The sequence below is a fragment of the Panthera pardus genome, unplaced genomic scaffold, assembly GCF_024362965.1.
Source record: "Panthera pardus isolate Hobbes unplaced genomic scaffold, ASM2436296v1 HiC_scaffold_6, whole genome shotgun sequence".
Lineage (NCBI taxonomy): Eukaryota > Metazoa > Chordata > Mammalia > Carnivora > Felidae > Panthera > Panthera pardus.
Genome location: NW_026526991.1, coordinates 7,148,483 through 7,175,002, shown reverse-complemented (window position 1 = coordinate 7,175,002; position 26,520 = coordinate 7,148,483). Strand labels below are relative to the sequence as shown.

The 26,520-nt window shown below is 60.3% G+C and overlaps 2 protein-coding genes across 6 annotated transcripts in view; one reads left to right on the top strand and one right to left on the bottom strand.

Annotated features, from left to right (window-relative positions):
- The window catches only part of CELSR1 (cadherin EGF LAG seven-pass G-type receptor 1), a 137,819-nt gene extending 132,366 nt beyond the window's left edge, over nucleotides 1-5,453 (top strand). Inside the window, 6 exon segments of the mRNA XM_053895727.1 lie at nucleotides 395-489; nucleotides 773-876; nucleotides 1,132-1,281; nucleotides 1,728-1,961; nucleotides 2,505-2,766; nucleotides 3,533-5,453. Coding sequence (XP_053751702.1) covers nucleotides 395-489; nucleotides 773-876; nucleotides 1,132-1,281; nucleotides 1,728-1,961; nucleotides 2,505-2,766; nucleotides 3,533-3,557 — 870 coding nt within the window. The 3' untranslated portion in view covers nucleotides 3,558-5,453.
- A 3,232-nt stretch (nucleotides 5,454-8,685) lies between these two features.
- Nucleotides 8,686-26,381, bottom strand: TRMU (tRNA mitochondrial 2-thiouridylase). 5 transcript variants are annotated; one of them, XM_019447217.2, is made up of 11 exons: nucleotides 26,244-26,381; nucleotides 23,182-23,347; nucleotides 20,688-20,794; nucleotides 18,516-18,638; nucleotides 14,614-14,786; nucleotides 13,050-13,103; nucleotides 12,899-12,965; nucleotides 11,506-11,606; nucleotides 10,118-10,262; nucleotides 9,692-9,774; nucleotides 8,686-9,196 (listed from the first exon to the last, which is right to left on the bottom strand). In XM_019447217.2, the coding sequence occupies exons 1-11, from the start codon at nucleotides 26,323-26,325 to the stop codon at nucleotides 9,032-9,034; spliced, it is 1,266 nt and encodes a 421-aa protein (XP_019302762.1). In that variant the 5' UTR covers nucleotides 26,326-26,381; the 3' UTR covers nucleotides 8,686-9,031. The 5 variants fall into 5 exon arrangements, with proteins under 5 accessions (XP_019302762.1, XP_019302765.2, XP_053751703.1 ...); XM_019447220.2 differs by lacking the exon at nucleotides 26,244-26,381 and adding an exon at nucleotides 20,898-21,018 and having other exon boundaries at nucleotides 14,614-14,727; nucleotides 23,182-23,287; XM_053895728.1 differs by lacking the exon at nucleotides 26,244-26,381 and having other exon boundaries at nucleotides 14,614-14,727; nucleotides 23,182-23,287.
- Between the last annotated feature and the right edge of the window lie 139 nt (nucleotides 26,382-26,520).

Here is a 26,520-nt window from a genome sequence, read left to right as displayed (position 1 = left end):
GGGGGTCCTTGTGGGTGTCCAGACCAAGCCTTAGACACAGCTGCATGGTCTCGGAGTCCCTCTCAGAGGGGGCATCCCAGAACCCCCTTGGAGAGCGGCACCGAGCCTGACACCATCCCTGATGTCCTGGGGAGAGAGCACAGGGTCTCTAGATGGGGTCTGTCACAGTCACAGCCCCACTTTTCAAGGTCTCAGAGGACAGGGTGGGACCCCAACGAGAAGCCGTTGCTGTGGGAAGGAAGCCATTCCCTGACCACCGTGGGGGACTGGGGATGTGCTCTGTGCCCAGCAGGGGCACAGTCAGGGTGCTGGCACTGGGGCTTGCCATGGGGACAGAGCCATCCTCTGTATCCGGTGGCCTCTGCTCTGCCAGTGACCATGTCCCCTCCCCCAGCGCTCCCTCAACTGCAACCACACCTACAGCGAGGAGCCCAACATGTTCCGCACGGCCCTGGGCGAATCCACAGCCTCGCTGGACAGCACCATCAGGTCAGGCTGGAGCCAGGCGTCCTCGCTCGTCTCGGGCGGGGGTGGGGGGGACAACTCTCGGGGCAAATGCAGGCTGCCAGGCCAGCTGGGAAGGCCCCGGCCAGGGTGCTCTGCTGTTGTAGTTGATGAGTTTCTCCGTGTGTTCTCGGGGTCTCTCATGGCAGAGAACCTTCCAGAGCCCCACGGGGCCATCTTGGCACATGCCGAAGGTGCTCAGTGATGTTGGGTGGCCATGTCGTGCCCCTGAGTGATGGTGCTGAGCCCACCCTCTTATCCTCTCTAGGGACGAAGGGGGCCAGAAGCTCAGCGTGTCCTCTGGGCCAGCGCGGGGTGGCCATGGGGAGCCAGATTCGTCCTTTGTCCCCAGGAGCACCAAGAAGCCCCACGGTAGGTGTCCCCTGGAAGCCGGTCCCCCATCAACCTGGGCATCTCCCTCCCGGGTGGCCATGGGTGACAGCTTCTGGCCGGCTCTTGTCTGGCCCACGGGCCTCACGGTCACTGGACGTGCAGCTTCGGAGAGAGTCTGCGGCCGCGTCGCATTCGGAGGGTCAGCGGGGAGACGATTTCTCCCCAGTGCCCGGGGCCCAGCTGGCCCCATTCTGCCCCTGGCCTGAGCCTCTGTCCCTCCCGTCCACCCTGCAGGCCACGATTCAGACTCGGATAGCGAGCTGTCCCTAGATGAGCAAAGCAGCTCTTACGCCTCCTCACGCTCTTCGGACAGCGAGGACGACGGGGTGGAGGCCGAGGACAAGTGGGATTCGGCTCGGGGCCCTGTCCACAGCACCCCCAAAGGTGAGCCAGCGGGGCTTAGCGAGCTGGGGGGCGGGGCTTCCCAGGATGCAGCAGCCTGGGAGGGCAGTGGGGGCGGGGGGGGCCCTGTCCTCAACATCTGCAGAGCAGAGGCAGGGAAGTCTGGGGGGGGGGGGGTTCTCTCTGGGGACCCCCGCTGCAAGGACCGCACAAGCTGGCCCCTACTGTGCTGCGGGTGCCGGTGTGAGGCTCCAGAGTGTTGGGGTGCCACGGGGGGATTGCAGCCTGGGCCCCCACTGTCAGGACCTTCGCTCCCTGAGCGAGCCTGGAGGGCACGCCCCTGTCAGGCCTGCAGCTCCAGGAGGACCGGACCACTTAGGATGCGGACTCCCCACGGAGGGACACCGGGGAACCTTCTAGGGGGTGTACGTAGCTCCAAGCCAAGCAGGGACCCTCCCCGCTTGGTGACGGTCCCTCCTGTGCCTCAGTGGACACTGCAGCCAACCACATCCCCGCCGGCTGGCCCAACGAGAGCCTGGCTGGGAGCGACAGTGAGGAGCCTGGTGACAAGCCGCGCCTGAAGGTGGAGACCAAGGTCAGCGTGGAACTGCACCTGGATGAGCAGGGCAATCACTGCAGCGAGTGCCCCCCAGACCAGGAGAGCGGGGGCCCGCCGAGGCCTGCGGGAGTGCCCCCCAACCCGCCCCCTGAGCAGAGAAAAGGTACCTCAGAAGTGGGGAGGGCCTGTTGTCCCCAGGAAGCCCCTCCTAGCAAAGGGGGCGGGGCGGGGGGGGGATAGGGACGAGGACCGGACAGAAGGGGGACCATCTGGGAGGGGGCGGGGTCCTGGGGGGGGGATGCAGGCGAGGACCGGGACAAGGGAGCTGGGGGTAGGGCGGTGTAGGTGGGGGGAGGCGGTGCAGGGAGGGCGGGGGCGGGGCCCGGGAGGGGCTGGGTGCAAGTGGGGAGGGGCAGAGGGCAGGTGGGGGCGGGGCTGAGTGTAGAGGGGCGGGGTGCAGGCGGGGCAGGGGCGGGGCAGGGGCGGGGCAGGCTGCAGTTGGAGCCCGGCAGGGTCCTGGGTCCTGGCCGGCGTGGGGGCTGCGCAGAGGCGGCCACTGGGCCCCGCCGCCTGGCGCTGAGACCCGAGGAGAGAAGGGCAGGGGCTGAGGGGTGCGCGGGTGGGTCCGCAGGGACCAGTCCTCCGGGAATCCCCGCATCCGGCAGCGTCAGCCTGAACGTGACCTTCTCAGTTTCCGCACCAACAGGCATCTTGAAAAACAAAGTCACTTACCCGCCGCCGCTGACCGAGAAGAGCCTGAAGTCCCGGCTCCGGGAGAAGCTGGCCGAGTGCGAGCAGAGCCCCGCGCCATCGCGTTCGTCCTCCCTGGGCTCGAGCGACGGGGCCCGCGCTCCCGACGGCACCATCACCGTCAAGAGCCCGCGCCGGGAGCCGGGGCGCGAGCACCTCAACGGGGTGGCCATGAACGTGCGCGCCGGGAGTGCCCAGGCCGCCGGTTCCGACTCCGAGTGAGTAGCCTGGGCCTCGGCTGCGGGGCTGCAGGGCTGCAGGAGCAGCCCCCAGCCAGCCTTCCCTCTGTCCCTTGTCGCGGGACAGGTGTCCAGTCCAGAGAGGGGCGGTGCTCAGGGGCCCAGGGGCTGCGCGGGGTACCGGGGAGGGGAGGGGCCTCTGCAGGGGTCAGGACAAGTCGGCCCCAGAGGAAGCGGACTTCTGACCCGGTGGAGGGGGCGGGGGCTGCGCTGCTGACATTGAGGCCCTGTGGGGGCCACAGTGGCCAAAGCCCCCAGGGCCTGCCCAGCCCTGAACTTCCAGGACTTCAGACTGTGCCGGACCAAGCACTTTGTAAGGATCTTGTCCAGCTCGTTACTGCCCTGTTTTGTGGTCGAGGACGCCAAGGCTCTGGGGCGCCCCTCTGCAGAGGCGAGGACCTGGGATCTTGGCCTCTCCCCGTAGCTGCTCCCTCCCACAGACTCCCAAGGGAGGAGCAAAGACCGGGAGCCAGGTCCTCTAGAACGGCTCTCTTAAAACAGAAAAAGTTCGGTTGCTAACCTTGACGCCCCACGCTCTGCGGTGAGGCTGGCTGTGTGGACGCTCAGACGAGCCTGGCCCTCTGGGCGGCTCAACCCGCCCCCTCTCCTGCCTAGCGCAGCTGTGTCCACACAGGAGCTTGCCCTCCTCGGAGCCCCCGGGCATTCCCTGTCCCCTGACTGGGGATTTCTGCTCCCTGCCCCCTGTGGGACCTCAGCCCACCTGCTGGCTTCTTCCCACGCACAGAGGCAGCAACGAAACCTCAATCTGAACCGTCAGAAAAGCGGGACACGAGCCCAGCGCCTCCGTCCAGGCCCCTGTGCTGCGTCAAGACACCCTTGGACCTTGGAGCCCAAGGGACCACGGCCTTTCCAGTGAAGCAGGCCCTGGTGGTGGGGGTCCCTGCTGGCAGCCCCCTGGCTGGTGTGACGGACGGTCTGGACACAAAGCTCTGGGCCGCCCCCAGGGGCTCAGGGCCCAGCTGATCCCTGACAAGTGCCAAAGGCCACAGGCACAAGGAGGCGTGGACTCCCGGAGGCTGGCACAGCTTGATCCAGACCCAGAGCCGAAGCCGTGCGCCCGCGGGCCAGGAGAGGGCCCAGGCAAGAGCTGGCAGGGCCCGAGCTGGCCTCAAGGGAGAGGAGCTGCCTGGCCTGGCTGGCTCTTTGCAAAGACACTCCTCGTCTTAAAGCAAAGGACTTTGCTTCGTTGAAAAGGTGTAGATGCTTCTGTATATTTGTATGGAACTCTGAGAAGGCGAAAGCCTGTGTATATTTTGCATTTGTATGGATTGATACTGAGAGATCTGCAGAACGACCGCTATTTTTTTTTACACGAGGGAGATTATACGGTTGTACTTGAATCTGGCATGCACCGATGCAGCTGGTGTCCCAGCAGATCAGAGGTGGGAAGTGCGTTGGGAGTGAGGTTGTCTTTAAACAGAGGCTCCTGCTGCTGCTTTCGGCCAGTACACAAGGACTGTGGGCATTACACGCAGCTGCCTGAATTCACACACGTTTGTTTTCGAGACGTTTGCCATCAGCTCCCAGCTGCCTTGAGGTGGTGGATCCGAGACAGAGGCAGGGTGGGACTCCTGCAGGTGCCCCACAGCTGCCCCCCACCCCCGGTGCCCACACCGGGCCCGCTCTGGGCCCTGCAGGCCTCCCTGGCCCCCTTCCCAGGCCACGTGGTCCTGCAGGTGGGGACTTTTGTTCCGCTGCTCCTGTCCCCAGTGGGACCTCGGTGTTCACACGTTCCCGATTCAGACGGAGGTGTGAGGTCTTCCGGGAGGCCACGCTCCTTCCTGCCAATTCTCCAGCTCTTTTAGACTCTGAGGATCTGCGGGAGGGCTGGGGCCCCACCCCCGAGTCCGACCAATTGCTTCATTTTGCCTCAAATGGCCAATTGTGCACAGGGACAAAGCCGCAGCCACACTTGTCAATGGTTACCAGGCTGTTTTTTGGAAGCTCCTACCGAGGATCGGCTGGGGCCGTCCCACTGGGCAGTTGGCACAGTGCGGCCCAAGGGCTGTGGAACCGGGCCCAGAATCACTCAGACACGTTTCATTCGTTTTCTTTGTTCTTTGAATCAGGCGCCCAAATAAATTACTAGCACAGCTGCTTCCAAATACGAGAAACCATAAGATATACTAACAGCAGGTGACTTCCACGGCGCAGTACTCTGACGGGAAGGAGGGCGCTGCTCACGACACCAGGGACCGCGTACGTGAGACCAGTCTAAGGCCACGCACTTCACACCCAAGGGAAACAGCCCCCACGGTCCACAGGCTGGAATGAATGATGTGCCTTAACAGGTGAGTGGCCTTTTGAAGACGGAAAATGATAGCATCAGTAAGTGTTTACCACCGACGAGACGCTTCCTACATAAAGGACGTTTTGACATTCGCGAGTCTGAACACCCACCTTCACACCATCATGGCCTCTTCTGCGACTCGGGCCCTTTCAGGTGGTTTTTGATTTGATCAGAATTGTTACCAAAAACCAATGGTCAAGTTTTATTAAGACAGGAAAAACTGTAAACCTATTTTTGTGACTTAAGACTTTATAAGAGATGAGACACTGGAGATTTTTTTAACAAATGTCTATTTATTGTTCAGAACACTGGAATCGCAACAAGAGTCTGCAATAAATTAAGATTTTTGAACATGCGCTTCTGCCGTGCTCATCTCCCCCGTCCCCACTGCCCTGCCCCGCTTCCTGACGCAGCTGTGGAAGGGACCTTGGACAGGATGCCGAGGACAAGCCGGGGGAATGGGGTGGTGCGGGGGAGGAGCTGTACTAGAACTTTCTGTCCATTCTCCTGACAGAACTCTGGACGAGCTGGCCCTACTTGGGGTTTCCTGACATCCTTAAATCTAGCTCTCACCGTGTGCAAAGGCACCAGCCCGGGGCCTTTCCCTCAGGATCCGTGCACGTGGTGGGGGTGACGGGGCCTGGCAGTGAGGTGCCCACTTGAGAAAGAGGCACAGGGGGTAACACGTGTCCTACTTCTCAGCCCTCACCCCTCTGGTCTGCCAGGGTCTTCTGAAGGTCACCTGGGGGGTACAGCCCTAGAGCCTGCTGGCCCCCAGGTGAGCGGACAGGGCAGTGGGAGGGGCCAGAGTCCCAGCTCAGGAGCTTGGCCCGATGGCGCCCCCTGGCCGACAGCTGCCGCTGAATCTCTGAGGCGGCACAAAGTGGCCTTCCACAGAGGGCCGGTGGCCTCAAGGGCACATGGAGGGCGGGCAGAGCCCAGCAGGGGGAGGAAAGCACTGCCAGCTGGAAGGCTGCCATGCGCCTCAGGTGAGGCCTGGGTGGCCCGAGCGGCAGCGGCGGGTTTGCGCCCGTCCCCCACCTTCCTCCACCGGCGGCCTGCAGGCTGCAGATCTGGCCCTGGGCTGATGAGACGGGCAGCGCCTCCCTGCGGCCTGTGCCCAGGGCGCTTCCTCCCTCCTGCCGTTTCCGAGGGTCGCCTTGCACAGAGCAGGGTGGGCCGGTGGGGCCTTCCCAGAGCAGCCACAGCTTACAGCTGGGCTCATGGGCAAGAGGCCCAGCCAGCAGGGCAGTGAATCAGGGGACACGTGGGCCCAGGCAGGCTCCGTGCTGTCCCCTGAGCAGGCAGAACAAGGGTGGGGTTCCGGTTCCGGCCTCCCCGCCACCGCACACCCAGCGGTGGTCCGCCTTCTGGCCGAGGCCGAAGCCCCACCTCTCAGGACGCAGTCCTTTACCTGGATCACAGGATGGGTCCCAGACACCCCGGGGCAGGCCCACTCCCCTCTTTCAGCCTCGGGAGCCTCCTGCTGGGGGGGAACCTGGGGGATGGGCCCGGAGCTAAGGGTGGGGAGAGGGCAGACTGAGGCGGGGACAGGTCTGAGGAGGCGGGACACTGGGGTTTCAGCTCTTTGGACGGCATCGCTTCCCTCATCAGGTGGTGTGGAGGGAAAACTGCTCTGGGCACAGCCCCAGCACCCCGACCATCACCGAGGGGGACCACTCTGGTCCTGCCTCTGGGAAAACGGGCTGGCACCTCGCTCCCAGCCCCGCTCAGCGGCCTGGTCTTAAAGCCCCCCAACACTGCGTCACACTAAGCCAGCCACAGGGCCCAGCACACTCCGTGCCCTTTGCCCAGGCTGGCAGGGACATGGGGTCAGGCCAGAGGCTGGCCTCCCTGCAGGCTGCAGCCCCCACACCAAGGCTGGGGCAGGCGCCGAGCGGGGTGCCTGGCCCGGGCCTCCCTTCCCGGCTACACGGGACGGCGGCCCCTCTGCTCTGAAGCACAGCCGTCCTGATGCACACAGAGAACCGAGGGCAGCGGGACCCCGTCCAGACACAGGTCTCAGTCGTCCACCCCCCCTCCTGACCTGCTACACCTGACTTCCTAAATCCAACGGCCTGCCTCCTTCTCCTGGCCCACAGCCCACCGGTCTATTCGCTCCCACCCATACCTCAGAGACCAGAGGGATTTTCTGCTCAAAACCACCTAGGCCTCCCTCCTGTTCAGAAGGAAGCCCACCTCTCACGGTAGTCCTCTGGGGCCCGTGATCTGCCTCAGGGGGAGGGGGTTCACACCCCTGGGACCCAGACCCAGGTCTGGTCCTGTCCCCACTACAGGCCCTGAAGGGCGGGGCCACGTGACAACCTTCCCGGGTGCTTCTCCTGCAGCACCATGCCTGGAGGGCTATGCTACCTCTAGTCTAGAACTTTCTGTCCATAGAAGACAGGGAACCACACTTCTGGCCCCCACAGAAGCTCAAAGCACCAAGAATGTCCTGGGTCTGGGGCCAGTGAGAGAAGGGAGCCCAGGCTCTCTGTCCTTAGCAGAGCAGGGGGCTGAGCCCTTGGGGCGAAGCACCAGGAAGCCTGGAGGGGGTGCTGCCCTGCCCAGGCCCCACCTTCAGGGCAGGCAAGCTGGAGGCAGTGGGGCCCAGACACGGCCTGTCCCTAGGAAAGGCCGATTTCCTGCCTGACCCACCTGACAACTCCCCGCACACCCCCAGGCAGAGCGTCTCCATACTTCCCACCCCCAAGGCCTGGGGCTGTTGCCCAACGGGGCCCTAACTGCACACACAGCAGGCGAGGGGCTCTCTAGGACTCTGCGGTGATGAAAATGCCCCGGGGCCAAAGCGTGTCTGTCGCCCACTCAGCACAGCTGGCTCTGAAGTTTTTATCCTCACTTGCCAAGCAGTTCTCGGCCTGGCCTGTGCCACAAAACGCACACATGCACGCACACCTATGCTACGGGCTGAGTTGAGTGTGCCCCCGCCAAAACCGGAATGTCGAAACCCTGAATCCCCAACGTAACAGTATTAAGAGATGAGGCCTTCGGAAGGCACTTAGGTCACGAGGGTGGATTCCTGGTGAACGGGGTTAGTGTTCTTGTAAGAAGCCCCAGAAAGACCCCTCACCCTTTGGCCGTGTGAGGACACAGCGAGCGGTCGGCTGTGAACCTTCAGGGGAGGCTCGGCCGGCCCCGCTGGCACCCTGACCTCGGACTTCCGGTCTCTGCAACCACGAGGAGCAAACGTGTCGTTTGTAAGCGGCCCCACCCGAGGTGGCCGGTGCCAGCAGCCCAGACGGACGGAGACACACAGGCACACGCAGGCTGGGGCCAAGCCCTCCTCTCTGGGACGCAGGCCCCTCAGGCCTTCCCTGGGAGGCAGCCAGGGCACCGAGCATTCTGCAGGGGGAGGGGGGCCTCTGGGCCTCAGGCCCTCACACACCCCGAGGGCGCCCCTGCAGGTGGGGCTCGGCTCAAGTCCACCACCACCCCCTCCCCGCCACAGGGGAGGGAGGGCACGGTGGGAGTGGGGAGCGAGGCCTCCAACCCTCCTCCTGAACTGTCCGCCTGCCTCTCTGCACCTGCGGCTTCCACCCCCCAGGAGACCCCCGTCAGAATCTGCATCCCAGACAGATGTTTTATTGACTGCTGTCCCCGCGGCCTCCTCGGCCAGGTCCCCTGCGTGCCTGCAGGTGGGAAACTTTCCAGGGAGCATGAAAGAGCAACTCTAGAAACGGGGCACTTGGGACACACCCACTAGCCAGCAAGTCCTTCTGGCCAGAGCGCCAACTTGGAGAAGCCAGGGCTGGCCTTTCCGGGGCTCTCCTCGGCTCTGGCGGCTTTCTGGAAGCTCGGCCAGCCTGGAGGGAACCGGGGCCGCACACCCCGCCAAGCTCCCCCTCGCCGCCCCACCCCAGGCTCTGTTCCTCCGCGTCCGCGCCTGGCGCTTGCCAGCAGCCGCAGCCTCCTTCAGAGCGTGGGACCCAACCCTGGGCCGCCGCCCGGGCCGTCGCTGGGGCCCTCGGTGGACACCCGGGACTTGCTCTTGCCCTTCTGGAGTATGTAGGCAGACGGCCCCAAGCGCAGGATTTTCCCGCTGCCCAGACACTCATCCCCTTTGTAGAAGACGGCAAACTAAAGAGGAAAGAGGCCCGTGTCACCAGCAGTGGGACCTGGCGCCAGATGCCCACAAGCAGCCAGCAGTGCGGGGGTGGGGGGGGAGGGGGAGGGGGAGGGGCAACGCTCTGCCTGCCCCTCCTCTGTCCCCGCCCCCACGGGCCAAGACAGGGCAGCTGGGCCTCCCAGTGGCCAAGCAGGAGCAGCCCTCACTGCTGTCGTGCCTGGGGGAGGCATGCCGGGCGCGGGGCTGGGTGCGGCTTCCACCCTCGCTGCCCGGGGGACCTGAGCCCCCACCCCGTGAACCGGGTGCCCTGGTGGGGAGGAAGCACGGCGCGTCCTTCCGGAGCACGAAGCCCACTGGCCGGAGCCCTCTCAGCTGAGCCAGTCCTAACGCCCAGGGGCTCCAGGCCCCGCACCCCCAGGGGTCGTGTGAGGCCCCGTCCTGCCTTCCAGCCGGGCTCCCCCTCCTCCCTCTGCAGCACCGCACAAGGCCGGGCGTGCCCGACTCACCTGTCCGGGGGCAAGGGCCCGCACGGCCTTCACGGCCGTCACCCACACGGTGCCGTCTTGATTGAGGGTCAGCACGCACGGCACTGTGTACGAGAGAGGGGTCCTTAGAGGGGGCTCCGGCCTCTCCACGCGTGCTCGGCCCCAGGCCTCGCACCCCCAGGGAGGAAGGAGCCCCGCCCGCCGGGGCCCACAGGCGCACGCACCACCTACGGCCCCGCCGCCACAGCCGCAGGCCCTGCCCGCGGCACCGACGACGGAGGCTAAGCCGGCCTCGAGCCTCCCGGTGCCGCTCCCAGGGCTGGCCCTCGAACAGGGGTTTGGAAGGGGTCATCCAACCCAACGGTGGGGGACCGTCGGGCCGCGGGTCTCACGGCCGCTGCCCTCAATTGGGCTCCCCTGTCTGAAGGGACCCTCCCGCTCAGTCACCTAGCGCCATCTGGTGGCGGAACCGGAAGTGGCACTCCATCATCTTGTCGCGGACCAGGGCGGCGGGCGGCTCCTCCGCGATCCAGTGCACGCGGCTGGTCCGCAGCAGGTCCCGGTACAGAGCCGGGTGGTCTGTCCGGGGGGCCTGCGGAGCGGAGCGTGCAGGTCAGGGCACCGAAGCCCCGGGCGGGGGCGCCCACCCAACCGCACGCCTACTGGTAACTGGGGCGTCGGCCACGGAGACTCGGGACCAGCCCACGGCCTTCCCGTCCCCGTTCCGCACGGGAGGAGACCAAGGCCCAGGAGGGACAGTGTCTCATCACGGTCACACACGGCGAGCGGCTGACCACAGCACGCTGGCTGCAAGTTCACGCCTCGCTGCCCCCACCTGCCTGGCACACGGGCCCGCCAGGCCGCTGGCTTGTCTTTCAAAAAGGTCACCTCAGGCAGCCCGTCAGACACCAAGCGGCTGAGGAGAGAAGGGACAGGGCAGGCTCCCCGGGGCTGTGCTGGGGCCATCTGCCCCTGGAGCCCCTGTCCCCACCACCCCCCCCCCCCCCAGGCAAGGATATCCTCACGGGGACAAACGTCAGCTGATGACCCTACGGGTTTTTCTGAAAGCAAAACAGACCACTGAAATTTTACTCTAAAACCACTTTAATTCATACACGACCACAACCCCTGCCCCGGCTTCTACGCCTACAGCTCTTCCTGGAAGGAGATACCCAGAATCAGGGGGCGAAGCCAACTGGCCTCTCGGCCGGTGTCTAAGAGAAGGTCCCCCGGTTATGTGACAGCATGAGATGGCAGCCCGCTCTCTCAGGGCAGGGCCACTGTCAGGGGGGAGGGGCTATCCTGCAGGATGTTAGCAGCGCCCCGGCCTCCATCCAGCAGGGGACACTGCCGAACGTCCCTCCCGGGGTACAGGGCGAACGCACCCCCTTTGTGAAGCCCTGCTCTAGAGCCCAGGGCCGGGGGGGGGGGTGCACGGAGGTCCGGGGCCCCGCTGTGGCACACAAACCGGTCTGGTCCTGGCTCCACTTGGGCCAATGACTTGCTGGACCCTGGGCGAGCCCTGTCCCAAGCACTGAAGCTACCTCCTCTCTGTGGACCTTCGGGCTCTCTCCTAACAAACAGTATCTACACGTAGCAGCTGACGACACGACCGCTAGAGTGACCGGCGTATGGTAAGAGCCTAAGGACTACCTTAAACAAACGCCTTCTGGTACCTTGGGCCAGTCCCAGGAGGACGCAGAGGAAAGGCAAGGGTGGTCCGTCAATCACTGCCGTTCCGTAGGGTTTCAGCAGCCCTGCCTGGTCTCACAAACACTGTGGGCCGTGCCAAACACAGACCTCTGTCACCTGCCTAAAAGGCCAGCCCGACTCACCACAAACACGTCACCCTTGGTGCCGTCCTTCTCCACCACATACCAGGGCTCGCGTAAGCCGCCTATCCTGGCTCTCTGGCCCAAAGTATACAGGAACCAACCTAGGGAAAGACAGTTCCTCAGGGGACTGGCACCAGCCCCCTCCCAAACAGCACACCCCTCCTAACCGGAAGGGGTGGATGAAGGGGGACAGTCAGGAGGCTCCGCGGACCACCGCCGAGGGGCAGTCCTGACCACACACCTGAGCTTGTCCAGGCCCTGCCCCGCGCCTGGGTTAGGCTCTACCTCGCAGCCCCGGAAGGAGCCAATTCCAGCTGCTGGACCACCTGACCCGCGAGCAGCAGGAAAGCTCCTTTAGAAGGTGGACTGGGCGTCCTCCGGGCCCACGACCCCCTCCTGCCGAGCGTCCACCAGCCCCTCTGATGTACGAACCGCACGGGGGCTGTGGCATCCGGGCTGCCCCCGACTGCTCTGTGCACTCCCCACGGAAAAACATCACAAGACCAGATGGCCAAGCCGCCACCCCCTCCTTCCCTCCTGAGGGGATCACAGTGCCCCGGGCCACCGTGCTGTGCTGGAGATGGGCAGGCAGCACCCTGCAGTTCTGTCCCCAGCAAGGCTGTCACCTCCACCTGTCTCCGCTTGGGGACTTTTGTAAAAGCCCACCCCCGACAGGAAAGTGAAGCCATCTACCCAAACTGGGGCGGTGGATTCCAAAGAACCACCTGTGAGACTGGCCACGTCTGAGCACCAGCCCTTGCCCCCCACCAGGTCAGGCACGCTCTGGGTCAAGACCTACCTGGCCATCCAGGGCCCGAGGGCTTCTCTGGCTCCAGGGCACAGACCCACCACTCACCAACCCAACATCCATCCCCCCTCCCCCTGGGCTGTGAATGCTGGCGCCTCGTTAGCCGGTCGCAGCCTCCCCACACCCGCTCTGTGCAAGCTCACGGTGCCCCCCTGAAAACGCCTGCGCATGAGCAAGCAGCACCCCAAGTGCAACACCGCTGCCTTATGCGGCCACCCTCTGATCCCACCTCTTCCTTGTTCTAGATCTGGAAGCTCCTACTCTGGAATCAGTCGATCACACTTCTTTCACGAGGGTGGGATGTTTTCTTTTCATACAGATAATTCCACGTGCAGGGACAGAACACCCAACTGGAGAGCGAAGTCTTTCTGACTCGGATGGCACCCCTCTCTGAGCCGCAATGCCTCCCGGCCACAGCCGCCACCACGCTCCCTCGCTCACCCGCGACCCCCACCCACAGGCTTCTCAGACTCACGGGCAGATGTGGAAGGAATTACAGGCTTCTCGCCTCAATTTCCCACAGCGGAAGCCCGCCCCACGACTCGGGGAGTTTACAACGAAGGGCAGCCCGAGGCTGTGTCTCACCTTTATGTGTTCCCAGAACTCTGTTGTCTTCTATGGAAATAAATTTACCAGGCCGAGGCTGCAGATACTGGAAAACAAGCACTTCCTTACTAACGGATCCAAGTCCAGAGCAGAAACACGGGTCCACACTCACGCGTCAAAGAACACTCACCTGAAGGATGAAATTTTCAAAATTTCTTTTACCGACGAAGCAGATGCCCATGCTCTGAAACGAAAGGAGGGCCGTGCGTGAGGAGGACGAACAGGCAGCCGGCGTCCGCACGAGGACACGAGGACCAGCCAGGCCGGGAGAACGAGAGACGGGCACCTGGGCCTCGCCGGGCCCCACCGCCTGCCCTGAGCCTCGGCACACCTCCGGGCTCCGGGCCTGGCTTTCCTCGGCCAGCACCCACGGACACCAGTCACACCCACAAACAGACCTGAGGGGCCCGCAGAACCTCTTAGCCTCTCCTCTTAGCCGGGTCTTAAATAATGGACCCCCGACCCTGGATCTTATGAGCTCAGCGAGGCCGCCATCACGTCCACCCCTGGCAGGATGTGGCCCCTGTGCGGCAGACGTCAGCCCAGCTGCCCCAGGAGAGAAAATGACAGTCGTGCCGGCCGTCAGGCCACCGTCCGGGAGCCATGGGGGACACGGGGGCCAGAGCAGGACCCGGAAGTAGAGGCGGTGGGCCAGAAGCTGAAGCATCACAGCAGAGTCCGTGGAAGAGAGGACTCCCTCGGGGAGGCCTACTCCAGCACAGAAGACACGCTGGAACGCGCTCCACGTGGCTCCTGTCCCGTCACGGCTTCCTGGCCTGTTCTCTACGGTGCGTCTCTGCAGTGTGGCGCCCCCTCCCCCAGCTCCCATCACAGAGCCACACCCAGAAACTGAACAGGTAAACAGAGGAAGAGAGATGATGGGTGGCGGGATGTGTCAAAGGATGTGGTCCTGGGAAGGGACAGTCATGCTCGTGCCCAACCCTGGATGTCACCCGGTCAGACCGAGCGCACCGAGCCTGCGGGACCATCCCCTAGCACTGAACCTCCACCACGCTGCCCTCACCTTCACTCCAATGCATGGGCTCTTTCTTGCCTCGGGGCCTTTGCACATGCTCTTTGCACTATTGGGACTGTCTCCCCCCCAGCCCTCTCTGTGACACTAAATCCTATTCATCCCAAGGTCTTAGGTAAACGTTAACTCCTAGGAGCCCGTCCTCGGGTCGGGGTCAAGCCCCGATCTAGTTAGAGCCCCCTGGTGTGAGGAATTCCTTTCACAGGATCCTCTAATGTCCTACACAGACGTTGTCTAATTTTACGGTGGTTTGTTTCGTGAAGACACCGTGTGCTCCTCACCCACCCTCACAGGCCCGGAGCACAGCACCCTCGACTGAGGGGCTGGACGAGTGCGGGCAGCGCCAGAGCTCTGGCCCGGGGCGTCTCGGGGCCTGGTCCTCACTGTGCCGCCCTCGCCCGGCAGGCTGGGCCAAGAGCACCCACTGAGCCACCATGGCTGCTGTGAAAAGCTGCCCACCCCGGAGTGGGGCCGCGGAGGGGTCGGGGGGGAGAAGTCCCGTCTCAGCGGCCTTCTGAATGTGCACAGGGCCTCCCAGAGCGCGCAGCCCCGCTCTCTCCTGACGTTAGAGCCTGGGGAGGACACGGGGCGGTGACCACAGGGCCCTGCTTCTCCCCAGACCGCGGAGAGGGCGACGCGAGCACAGTGCCCTTGACCCTACCTCTTTCTTCTGGAGCACATGATGAAGTCTATTCTCTGCAGCTATTTTCTTGACAAAATGTTTCGTTAATCCCCCCAGAGGGAAGAGGGTTCTCCTCAGGGCATCTTGGGAAACCTGGCTGAGAAAGAAGGTCTGGTCTTTAAAGCTGTCAGCTGCTTGTAGAAGCTTTACCGCTGCCAAGAGTAAAGAACAAAACAAGTTGCAGAAATAAAAATGATGGTACTTTGCTCTGAATAACGTCTTTCCCTCTACTTGGACTCCCCCTGGCCTGTCAGAAGCAAAAATCAATACTCAAAAGCAGACTACCAGAAAGAAAAAAAACACAACAGACAACCACCATGGATAAGGGGAGAAAAACTCTCCCTGATTCATCTACCATTAAAAACGATTACAGGGGAGGGGCGCCCGGGTGGCTCAGTTGGTCAGGCGTCCGACTTCGGCTCAGGTCATGATCTCACGGCTCCTGAGTTCGAGCCCCGTGTCAGGTTTTGTGCTGACAGCTCAGAGCCTGAAGCCTGCTTCGGATTCTGTGTCTCTCTCCCTCTCTCTCTGCCCCTCCCTGCTCGTGCTCGCGTGCTCGGTCTCTCTCAAAAATAAACATTAAAAACAAAAAGATACAGGGAAGGCGGATTTTATGCGATAAGGAAATTTATTCCAGTTCGCACATCAGATGACAGAATTTTAAACGCCACGTGAAACCATTCTGAAGTGCCAAGGTGAACTGTCTACAACACGCAGCCACGTGGCAGGCGAGTGGGTGACAGGACCCCCGGACACCCCCCGACGTGGGGTCAGCTGTGCGGTTCCCCACACCGCCACGGTGCCGCGCCCCGGCTGCCCCCAGGCCCCAGGCCGGCGAGAGTGCCTCGAACTCCTCCCCTTCCTCAGCTCAACGCTTCCTGCCGAGAGTCACGCAGGCGTCTGTGCGGCGCTCCGGTGCCCCCACTAGAGACAAAACCGTCTCTGGCTCTCAGGCAACGGTGCACAGGTGTGACTGACCGTGGCCCTGGGACCCCGCATCGGAGGCGGCCCAGCTCCAGCACTGGGCCCCATCGACCCAGCCCGGCACGCGGCGGCACTTCCACGACCGGGACCGTCAAGCTCCCGCTCCGAGGTTCAGGGACCGACGGGAAAAGCTACGCGGGCTACTGGTACACGGTGCCGAGAGGCCGCCGCCCGTCACCCTGAGGGCACGCTACCGTGTGCGACGGGCCCAAACACACGTGTGCCGGTCGGCCTGGCACAGTCCCGTGTGGAACACGGGCTCTGTGCAGGTCGTGGTCACCCGTGACCTCAACCCTGATTCTCGCTTTTGCCGTGGAAAGTTGGGCTCTCCCCATTTTACAGACGAGGAAACCGAGGCTGGGATCACTGAAAGGGTTCAACGGAACGGTGCAGGTGGGTGCTATTCCCTAATTTTCTAGGCACAAAGCAACAGAACCAGTTGAAAATGAAAAACGGAGTTCGGCCACCCGGTCATCGGTAGGCACGCTCGTTTGCCTAACGCTCCTTGTTGTTTCAAAACAAAACCCAGTCAAACAGCGTCCACATAAAAACCCCAGGACCTTGGAAGCAAATGGCATTTCCTCACAGTTTGGAGTTTTTTAAAACAAACTCAAAACCTATGATTTAAAAAAAAAAGTTTTTTAATGTTTTTATTTATTTTTGAAAGAGAGAGACAGAGCATGAGCAGGGGAGGGGCAGAGAGCGAGGGAGACACGGAATCCAAAGCAGGCTCCAGGCTCCGAGCTATCAGCATAGAGCCGGACGCGGGGCTCGAATTCACGGACTGTGAGATCATGACCTGAGCTGAAGTCGGACGCTCAACCGACTGAGCCACCCAGGCACCCCTCAAAACCTATGATTTTAAAAAAACAAGTTGACAACCGTTAAAGCACAGACAGGAACATGTGGGAGATACGCTCGTGCCAGGAACCTTCGCACAACCCCGAACCTCACGCCCATGGCCGGCCGACGGCACCCCCACTTTGCACAGGTGAGGTAACCAGACACAAGGCCAGGGCCCAGGAGCGCCGGCTCTGGGGGCCACCCGGCCCCGCGCGCGCTCTCCCCGGGGCCCGGGCCCAGGCCAGGAGGCTCTATTCCAGGTCTCTAGGGCAACTAAGTAAGAATTCAATAAAAGCTCTAGTGTGCCTAAAAAACACACTAAAACAAAGACACGGTCATATTATTAAGACAACCACACGTTAAAATTACTCAACAAAACAGAGGTCAACGCGATCACAAGTTTCAGAGTGCCTGTGGCCCAGCAGAAAGGTCCAGACGGCTCTGGAAGGCAAACCATGTTCTAGGAGACAAGTGAGCATGCCTGTTCCACATGGAAATAAACCCTTCATCTACTCAGGACCCTTCCGTCCGTATTTATTCAGTGGATCCTGCTGTGGCGCCCCCGAGTGGCGGGGTCTGCCCTCTTCCCCGGCGTGGAGCGGCTTCCGGAAGAGTGGCGGGGAGCGGCTGGGAGGGAGGCAGAAGACGCCTGTCCTCTCCCCCACGTCTGTACCTGAGGCCAAAGGCCCAGCACCCGGCAGACAGCAGTACGTGCTGGGCCTGCGCAGGCCGGGAAGGCGATCTGAGCGCCCTGTGCTGTGGAGGAAGAAGGGCCGCCGGGCAACAGCCAGCACCCTGGGGGCTCCTGCAGCACGACGGCCGTGGCCTTCCGACCAGGCCCAGAGACACGGAGGACAGAGCCCAACTGGGGCCTGGCACAGCAGGACGAGCGTAAGCTGCGGGGCCGGGCAGAACTGGGCTGGGATCCAGGTGTAGTGCAGCGGGATTCTCGCACGGAGTCGCGACCCCGAGGCTCTTCTTTTCAGGAAGCAGCTTTATTCCTGCCGGCACCGCTCAGTTGGGTTCGTACCCAAAAACCGGAGCCCCGAACTCCACGTGGTGTAGTTTTTCGTGTGTTTTTTACTTCTTTGTCTTCCACGTATGGTAACGCACAAACATGCAGTCTGATTAAGTGATCTCACGTCACAAGGTCAGGAGGGACGATGCGGTCACGTACGTGTGTGGCCAGCTTGCCTTGAGGGTTTTTCTTCTTTCCTTAGGGAGGGGACCCTATCACATTACCACCAGAGGCACCCTGGCCAAATGACTTCATCTGCGCCTCAGTTTCCTCATCTGTGAGACGGGACAAGACTATCCCCCTCCACTCTAAGAGGAGCCCAGTGGAACGTGTGCCTGTAACGGCCTGGGCTTGGGGGAAAGGGGAAGGTGCCGTGAGGCAGGCGGTCAGCAGGTGCCAACCCTTCAGCGCTCCCACATCAGTGGAAACTTCTCACTCACATATGGCTCTGGGCCCATTTTGTCTCTCACTTCATGGTGACGTGAATCCCTCTTTTCTACAAACAGATGTATGCCATGACAAGCCAGCAGTTGGGCATTTTTCTAGAAAGGTGAAACTGTGCTCCCTCTAACGCAGATCAACTGATCTGCATACGTAATCTCTGTAAACGGATTTTCCACCGGCCTGAGCATCAGGCCCCAGCACCTGGGTCACACTGGATCCATACACCTAGGTCTCGAGCCCTCGAGAACTTGATGGTAAGTAACGAGGCCTGTGAGCACTTCAGCTATCAAGTATCTCCTCAGATATCACGGGAACCCTCAAATCACTAGCACCCAGCGTACAGAACTGGGCTGCAAACAGATTCAGGTTCCAGCCAGTCGGTGCCCAGGCGCCCGACCGGGACTCCCGCTGCCTCATCCCGGGCTCTAAGGGCAGACAGCCCTCTCGGTAACTGTACTTTTTCAAAACAAGCAAGCTAGTTCGGAACACAGAGACCTGGAGGGCCTGCTCAGAGAGTGACCCGTTGCTACTCTCCGAAACATTTTCCTCTGTGCACAAATACTTAAGGTCTGACCTGGGCGCTTTAACTTACCATTTCTAACTTCAAATCGATTTCTGAAAAGCCCTTCTGGCCTCTTAATGTGCTTCTGCTGAAAGACTTCCTCATCTTCCAGTGAGGTTCTGGCATAGTGACCTGTGGCGACCGCGTCTGCTCCTGTGAGGTTTTTAAAAACACAAGATCAAACTTCAGACGCACAATGGCCGGCCGTGGCCTCCTCGGGCCTGGGGAGCTCAACAAAGCACGCGGACGCCGAGCCTCGTACTGGATGGTCTGCAGAGGGCCGCCTCCACACGGGGGTCGGTGCAGGGGAGGGAGGCTCACCTTTAACTCTTCATTTAAACTGATACAATCTTGCTACAAGATTCCAGTGCAGCTTTAGGAACCTGTGAAGAACCTTTAAGACCCCACAGCGATCGCACGGCCCACCAGATGCCCGGTCTCCTCACACGCTCAAAACCAAAGTCAACACACAATCCAGGGACCGGTCACGCCCCCCCAGAACAAACTGGGGCTAAATGTCAGCCCCCCCAGACGCGGCCCACCGGGGCAGGGCACGGCAGACGCCAGACCGCAGGCTTGCGGGCCGCCCAGGCCCCTGGGGCCCCAGACCTGCGCCCGATCGCGTGCGAGAATGGGCCGTGGAGCCTGCATTTCTCTCTCCTGACATTCAGTTCTGACGTTAGCCATTCAAAGTCATCCGGACTTTTGGAGTCCGTTTCGCAGGCGTCATCGTGGTCTGTGAACCCACGTTCTGCCACCCCCTCGGCTGCGGTCGCTCGTACGCTCGATCCGCGAGCCTGCTCTGGGCCCACCTACGTCGCCACAGCAGTGCTGACGGGACAGAGAGGCCAGCAGTCTGGTGACACTACTGGACCGCCGGCACAGGACAGTCACAATAACACGTCTTGGCGCGTGGCCACACACGGCAGGGTGAGCCGCCCGGGACAGAACGAACCGAGGGGCCAGAAGTGGGAGCTCCGGCAACAGCAGGACACAGGAACAGGACGGTGGGCGTCACAGCAGCAGACACACAGACGGTCCGAGCAAGCAAGTGGGCATCAGGGAAGGTCACACGAAGGAAGAGGGGCGCCCCAACGGGCACACGGACACGAGCGAGGAGAACTACCAGAGTAGACAAGATCTGCAGGGCAGCCGTCTACAGGCGGCAGGGCCACGATGGGTTGTTCTGTTCTCGAGAGGGCGCGTGTGTGTGTGCATGCAGGGCAGGGGCAGAGGGGGACAGAGAGACAGACAGAGTCCCAAAACGGCTCAGACTCAGCACGGAGCCCGATGTGGGGCTTGATCCCATGACTCCAGGATCATGACCTGAGCAGAAATTAAGACTCATACGCTCAACTGACTGAGCCACCCAGGCGCCCCTCGATGGGCTTTTACAACAGACCACCAAAACGTGGCTTCAAATCCAGAGAAACAGAGACCCAGAATCCAGAATCAGGTACAGACCCAGACCTGTTCTCAAGGCAGAGCAGAAAGCCACGAAGAAAGCCTGCTGAGAACGTCTCAGCAGGACTAGCAAAAAGGAGGACCAGCAAGAAACCAAACGCCGACTTTGCGGAGCTCTAACTCAGGCTCGGGAAACTTCCGCTAACTATAAGCACGCCTGGAACCGGTGCTGTTCTGAGCAGAACTGGACCTCAGCTCTCAGCTCTCCACCAGTGACCCTGTGTTTCCGCAGGATGTTCTCAAGTTCGTGGCTCCTGAACCAACAGCACAGACCTCGCACCCACGCGGTCCACGGTGAAGACGCGTGCTCTCTTCCTTTGACCCTGTCATTTGCATATTGCCAGAAAGTTCTTTCTTACTCAGTGAGATAGAATATTACTGTTTTCACCGCTTCCTTTCCTTCTGGAAGACGAAACTGTTTATGAGGATTTGGCTGCTATCTCTGAAAACCTTGTGACTTTTAAAAAGATTAAATGGGGGGCGCCTGGGTGGCGCAGTCGGTTAAGCGTCCGACTTCAGCCAGGTCACGATCTCGCGGTCCGTGAGTTCGAGCCCCGCGTCAGGCTCTGGGCTGATGGCTCGGAGCCTGGAGCCTGTTTCCGATTCTGTGTCTCCCTCTCTCTCTGCCCCTCCCCGGTTCATGCTCTGTCTCTCTCTGTCCCAAAAATAAATAAAAAAACGTTGAAAAAAAAAAAAATTTAAAAAAAAAGATTAAATGGAAATAATGAAATTACTTACCGAGATTATCCACAGCATAATGGAAAAAACAGCTGAATTTGATATGCTTGTTGCAAACTATGTCAGGATTGGGAGTCCTTCCTTTCTCGTATTCACTTAAAAAGTCACTGGAATAGAAGAAAAAGACTTTTGTTTCTGAGTGCGAAACATTCCTCAAAAAAAAATACATCTGTTAAGTTACTTGCTTAACTTGGTTCCTCCTTCTCTTACCAAAACTATAATTTTCCGTAAAATAGGAGAGCTTCGGTATACGGCCGTTTCCAGTATTTTCATCAAATATTCCTTTAAAGCCGGGGGCACTTCCCGTCTGAATCTACGACAGTGAATAAACCTGGACAGAAAGTCAGGTATCACCGGCCACTACGGCTCAGCGGCCGTTCTGTCTCCCCAGAGGCTCACGGGGCGCGGGGGAGGGGAGGGGGACTGACCCAACCCCAGCCTCCCCTGACTTCGCCCACAAAAGGCGGCTCGAGTGAAGAACGTGCCAGAGACAGCGCGGGAACGACCTCATCCAGAGCGACAACCGGGGCTCTACCAGCTATTCCACCAGCAGCCTGGCGACCCAGGGCCCTGGGCAAACGTGCCAGCAAGGACCTCTCCCACGTGGCTGACACGCTCCCGAGGAGCCCTGGGGGCCGCCAGGGCAGCGGCAGCCCAGCTGGACTCCTGTTCTAACCGGCCAGCTGCCCGGACACAAAGATGGTTCGGCAAGAGCTTCGTGTCTTAGAGCAGTCACTTCGGGAGGACCACGTCCGTGTGTACTCGCGCGACAGGTTGTACGGTGGGCAGGTGGCGCCGTGTCGCTCCTCACTGACCCACGACGGTTACAGACAACAACGCTGACCGCGGGGGCCACGTTATGAAGACAAACTAAGAACCTGCACAAGGTCCCAGTCACATGCGCATCTCCAACCTCAGCAGGCGATGCCGAGCTGTGTTCCTCCCGCCTGTCACTCCGCTCGGAACAGCTAAAACTCGTGTTGCTCCGTACTTCTATTGTTTTAATTGCTAGAAGTCGTCGAGGGTTTTCCTTTTTAATGTTGGTTTATTTTGAGAGAGAGAGAGAGAGAGAGAGAGACAGCATGCACGAGCAGAGGAGACACAGAGAGAGGAGGAGAGAGAGAATCCCAAGCAGACGCTGCGCTGTCAGCACAGAGCCCAACGTGGGGCTCGAACCCACAAACCGTGAGCTCATGACCTGAGCTGAGATCAAGAGTCAGACGCTTTGGGGCACCTGGGTGGCGCAGTCGGTTGAGCGTCCGACTTCAGCCAGGTCACGATCTCGTGGTCCGTGAGTTCGAGCCCCGCGTCGGGCTCTGGGCTGATGGCTCGGAGCCTGGAGCCTGTTTCCGATTCTGTGTCTCCCTCTCTCTCTGCCCCTCCCCCGTTCATGCTCTGTCTCTCTCTGTCCCAAAAATAAAATAAAATAAAAAAAAAAAAAAAAAAAAAAAAAAAACAAAAAAAAAAACGTTGAAAAAAAAAAAAAGAGTCAGACGCTTAACCGACGGAGCCACCCGGACGCCCCCAAAGTTGTCAAGCGTTTTATTAAACCGTAAACTAGTTAAGGTAGAATCCATGCTTTACTCTCTTATGTCCACAGCCCCCAGAACATTCTCTACGTAACAAGTATCGAGTGAATGTTAAAGAGGTTAAGCGTTTATGCTGGTTTACAAAAGCCATGGGAACCATTCCCCAAGCGGTGTAACGGAAGACAGGTCAGTGGCATCAGCAAGAACCAGAGCGGAGCCTGTACAGTGGGAGGGGAGAAGCCCTGCCTGCACCCCGCGAGGGAGACGGCAAGAGACCCCTGAAGGCCAAGTGGGCCTTGGACAGAATTCAGAAGTCTCTGAGCCAGAGAGTGCTATCTTTATGTCCCCAGAGGCGGTACTGGGCCCAGGACAGAGCAAGCACCTAAAAATCATTGTTGGGATTGTTATTATATCTTTTTTTTTAAGTTTTATTTATTTAAGTAACCTCTACACCCAACGTGGGGCTCAAACTCACGACCCCGAGATGAAAAGTCGCATGCTCTTCTGACCGAGCCAGCCAAGCACCCCCGTGTTAGATTTTTAAAGTCTTAGTGTGTGTGTATGTGTTTCGTGTTTTCAAGAGGCAGAGTGGATCACCTAATTCTTTTTCCCAGAAGCCCCCAATCCCTGACGCGCACGGGAACCACCGTGTGGCACCTGTCAGGCAAGACCCCGGCCTTAGCTACCTTCCCCTATGCCAGCAGCAGAAACGACTCAAGGTTCACGAAGGCATTAAAGAGACTTCTGGCAGGTGGCACAATAAGGAGAGCCAGGCTGCTCCGGGACCCAGGCATGGCCTCTGACGAGAGCTCCCAGGGCGGCTGAGGCCTCCCACGCGTGGCCTCTGGCACCAATGCAAACAGCACTGCCCGCCTGTCTCCAGTCTGGCCAACTATGGCGCTGCTTCCCTGGGAAGGGCGGCACAGCACACGAGGAAGCCTCCCGCGTCTCTGAACCGCACTCACCTGAACACGTCATTCCAGTACTCCTTCACGTAGGACACTTGATGGAACGGGATGTCTAGGATCTGGCAAACTCTGTAAGCATCTTCACAGTCTCTGTCGGCAGTGCAAACCCCGTGTTCATCTAGCGAGTCCCAGTTCTTCATGAACACCCCCGTCACCTGGTAGCCTGGGGAAGGGAGGAGGCACAGATCAGAGTCCATAATCAACCCTGGGTGAAAAGGCAGCGGCTTCTGAGCTCCGAGCAGCTCCCCGGCGGGCCCCCCTCCCACACCACCATCTGCTGGTTCCCCCAGAGATGTCTGCTTTGCTACAAGGCCTTCAAAGTGACTCACATCTTAGCCCAAGACACCTGACTTGCCGGCTGGCTGAGATGCTCCCTCGGCTACACTCCCACAGCACTCCGTAAAGTCCTCGGACATCACAGTGCATGGCTGGACTGCAACTGTTGCCCAGCGTCTACCCCCAGGCAAGCAAGATGGTATATTTGCACCTTTGTGTCCCCCCCTCTCCCCCCGCATCGGCACGATGCACGCCCAGCATGCGGGAGAGGCTCGGCAAATGAGTCATGAATCAGAGAGCAGGAACTCAACTTTTTTTTTTAATGTTTGTTTATTTTTGAGAGACAGAGACAGAATGCGAGTGGGCTGGGGCAGAGAGGGAGGGACAGAATCCGAAGCAGGCTCCAGGCTCTGAGCTGTCAGCACAGCCGGACGCAGGGCAGGGCTCGAACCCACAAACCACGAGATCATGACCCAAGCCAAAGTTGGACGCTTAACCCACTGAGCCACCCAGGCGCCCCTAGGCTATTCGATTATAAATGCTATACTAACTTTATCTTTTATGACCCAGTTTTTCCTTTTCTGTTGTAACAAAGTACCCAACCAAATACTGGAAAGACCAGCTTAGGTGAACTACCCAGGTGCCTGCCTTGCAGGAGAAATGTTTCTTTCTACATGGGTAGGCTCAATGTAACAAAAGCGAGAACACATGACTCCAAAGAACAGAGACTGGATGACAAAGCTTTGCCAAAACTAACCTACAAATTTGCAAGACCACCCCCACCCAGCTGGTTAATCCGGTTAATCTGGCCCTCCCCACTCTGCTTCCCAGAGCACCTGACTCCCTTCTCTCTCTCTCTTTTTTTTTTAATATTTACTTTCGAGAGAGAGGGAGAGCACAAGTAGGTGAGGGGCAAAGACAGAGAGAGAGAGAGAGAGAGACACACACACAGAATCCAAAGCAGGCTCCAGGCTCTGAGTTGTGAGTTGTCAGCACAGAGCCTGATGCGGGACCTGAATATGCGAACCGTGAGATCACGACCTGAGCTGAAATTGGACACGCAACTGACTGAGCCACCCAGGCGCCCGACTCCCTTCTCTTATAGCTCATACCACACTGGGCTCTGTTGGGTGTGTTCCAGTCAGCCCCCTTCTGCAAATCACCGAAACACGGAGCTCTTCAAAGGGCAAGGACTACATCTCGTCCAGCCTGTCCCAGTGCCCAGCAGTGCCCATTACAGAACCAGAGCCAAAAAAGGGCTTGTGGAATGGAGAGAGCTCCACGCATCCCATCCACACCTGCATTCCAAGTGCCCCAAAAGGAAAGGCTCACAGCAGAGGGTGCACGAATGTCACTTTAAAACTCCACTCGTCTCTAACCTCATCTGCCTGCTCATTCTCCCCTTGGAGATGGGACCCGCTTACAGGGGCACCAGGCTCAGGCACTCTAGGACGGGACCTTAGCGCTTCACCCATCCTGAACTTTCCAGGGGGCACATGACAGCAAGTGCACCTCCAACAAGACCAGGAGAGCCCTTGATGCCAAGGAGAGGACCGAGCTCTTCCTTTGCTGAGTCCATCAGCTTCTGGCACTGAGAAAGAAACCCCAGGAAAGGCTGCCATATGAAGTGGAACAGTCTGGATCCTGGCGAGGAGGGGAATGACCTTCCTGAAGAGTAAAACCGTGTATCTGGCCTGCCCACGTCACTCAAAACATGTCACACACGTCATCGCGGACCTTCCAGGGCTCTGCAAGTCTGCCCACCCTGAAGTGCCTAAAATAACATCTTAACCAGCGTGCTACCCGCTTCTCTACCCTCCTCTCCTTCCACCTCCCTCTGGCCAACACTGCCACACCTCTGACCTTTTGCTCCAGCTGTGGACTCTGCCAGAAGCACTTACCTCCATACTGCAGGCCCCCAATTCTCTGCTTAGTGAAACCCTAGTCTTCCTTCTTCAAGCCTTGCCTCAAACACCATCACCCTCTATGATGCTTTGATTTTCCCGTTCTCAAGTTAGAGATGTTTCTATTCAACACCTTCAACTATGCCTTTCACAAAACCTACAGTTATTAGTGTGTGCTAATAACCACTGCTGTTTTCTCAATGCCTGACATGTGCTGGGCACTGGGGTAAAGCTTCTGTATGTGTTAAATGCTTCCACTAAACCAGTGAGGTAGGGTTAGCTCCATTTCACAGACAAGGGGAGCTTAACTAACGTGCCTGAGGTCTGGAACCCCTCATTCATCCCTGCATTCCAAGCGCCCAGAATGAAAGGGCTCACAGCAGAGGGTGCACGAAGGTCGCCAAGCGGATGAGGGCTCACAACGGGAAAGACCACACAGATGGGGAATTCAGCTCATCTCGGCTCCCGACCCCGGGCACTCTCTAGACGCCGGCAAGCAACGCCAGCACCCTGGCGGAAATCTGTCGCGCGATGCACGGCGAGCACCGACGATCCGCTGACGTCTCGGCACACGCGCTGAGGACCGCGTTGGCACCTCGAGGGCAAGGGCCTGTCCGGCGCGGCCCCTGGGCCGCGGGGGTCAGCTCGTTCAGGGCCGCCCGCGGCCTCCCAGGGTCAGCGCCGTCCCCGCCGCCGTCACTCCAGGCAGAGGGCTCCGGAGCCGGGGAGAATCGCGGCCCCCAGGGTCAGGATCCCTACCACTGGGTCGGTAACCGGGCTGGCGGGGCGCGGGGGAGCGCCCAGGCGGTCGCGCGTCCTCGACCACCCCGTGGAGGGTGAGGGGCCGGGAGCCGGCGTCTCCGAGGAGGGGTCGCTCACCTCTCCGCCTCAACAGCAGCGCGGCCACGGCGCTGTCCACCCCGCCGGACAGGGCGCACACGACGTGCCGCGCCACCTGCATCCGCACGCCGCCAACCTCCCCAACAGCAGCCGCCGCTGCCGCGCCGCGCCGGAAGCCCCGCCCCCGCCGCGGCGTCGCAGACGCGGCCCGGACGGAAACGTGTGTCCGCGCGCGACGTTCCGCCCTTTGACCGGGCTTCCGCTCTCGAGGCCCCGCCCACGCCCCCTGCGCGCGCGCCCTAACTCGGGTTCGCTG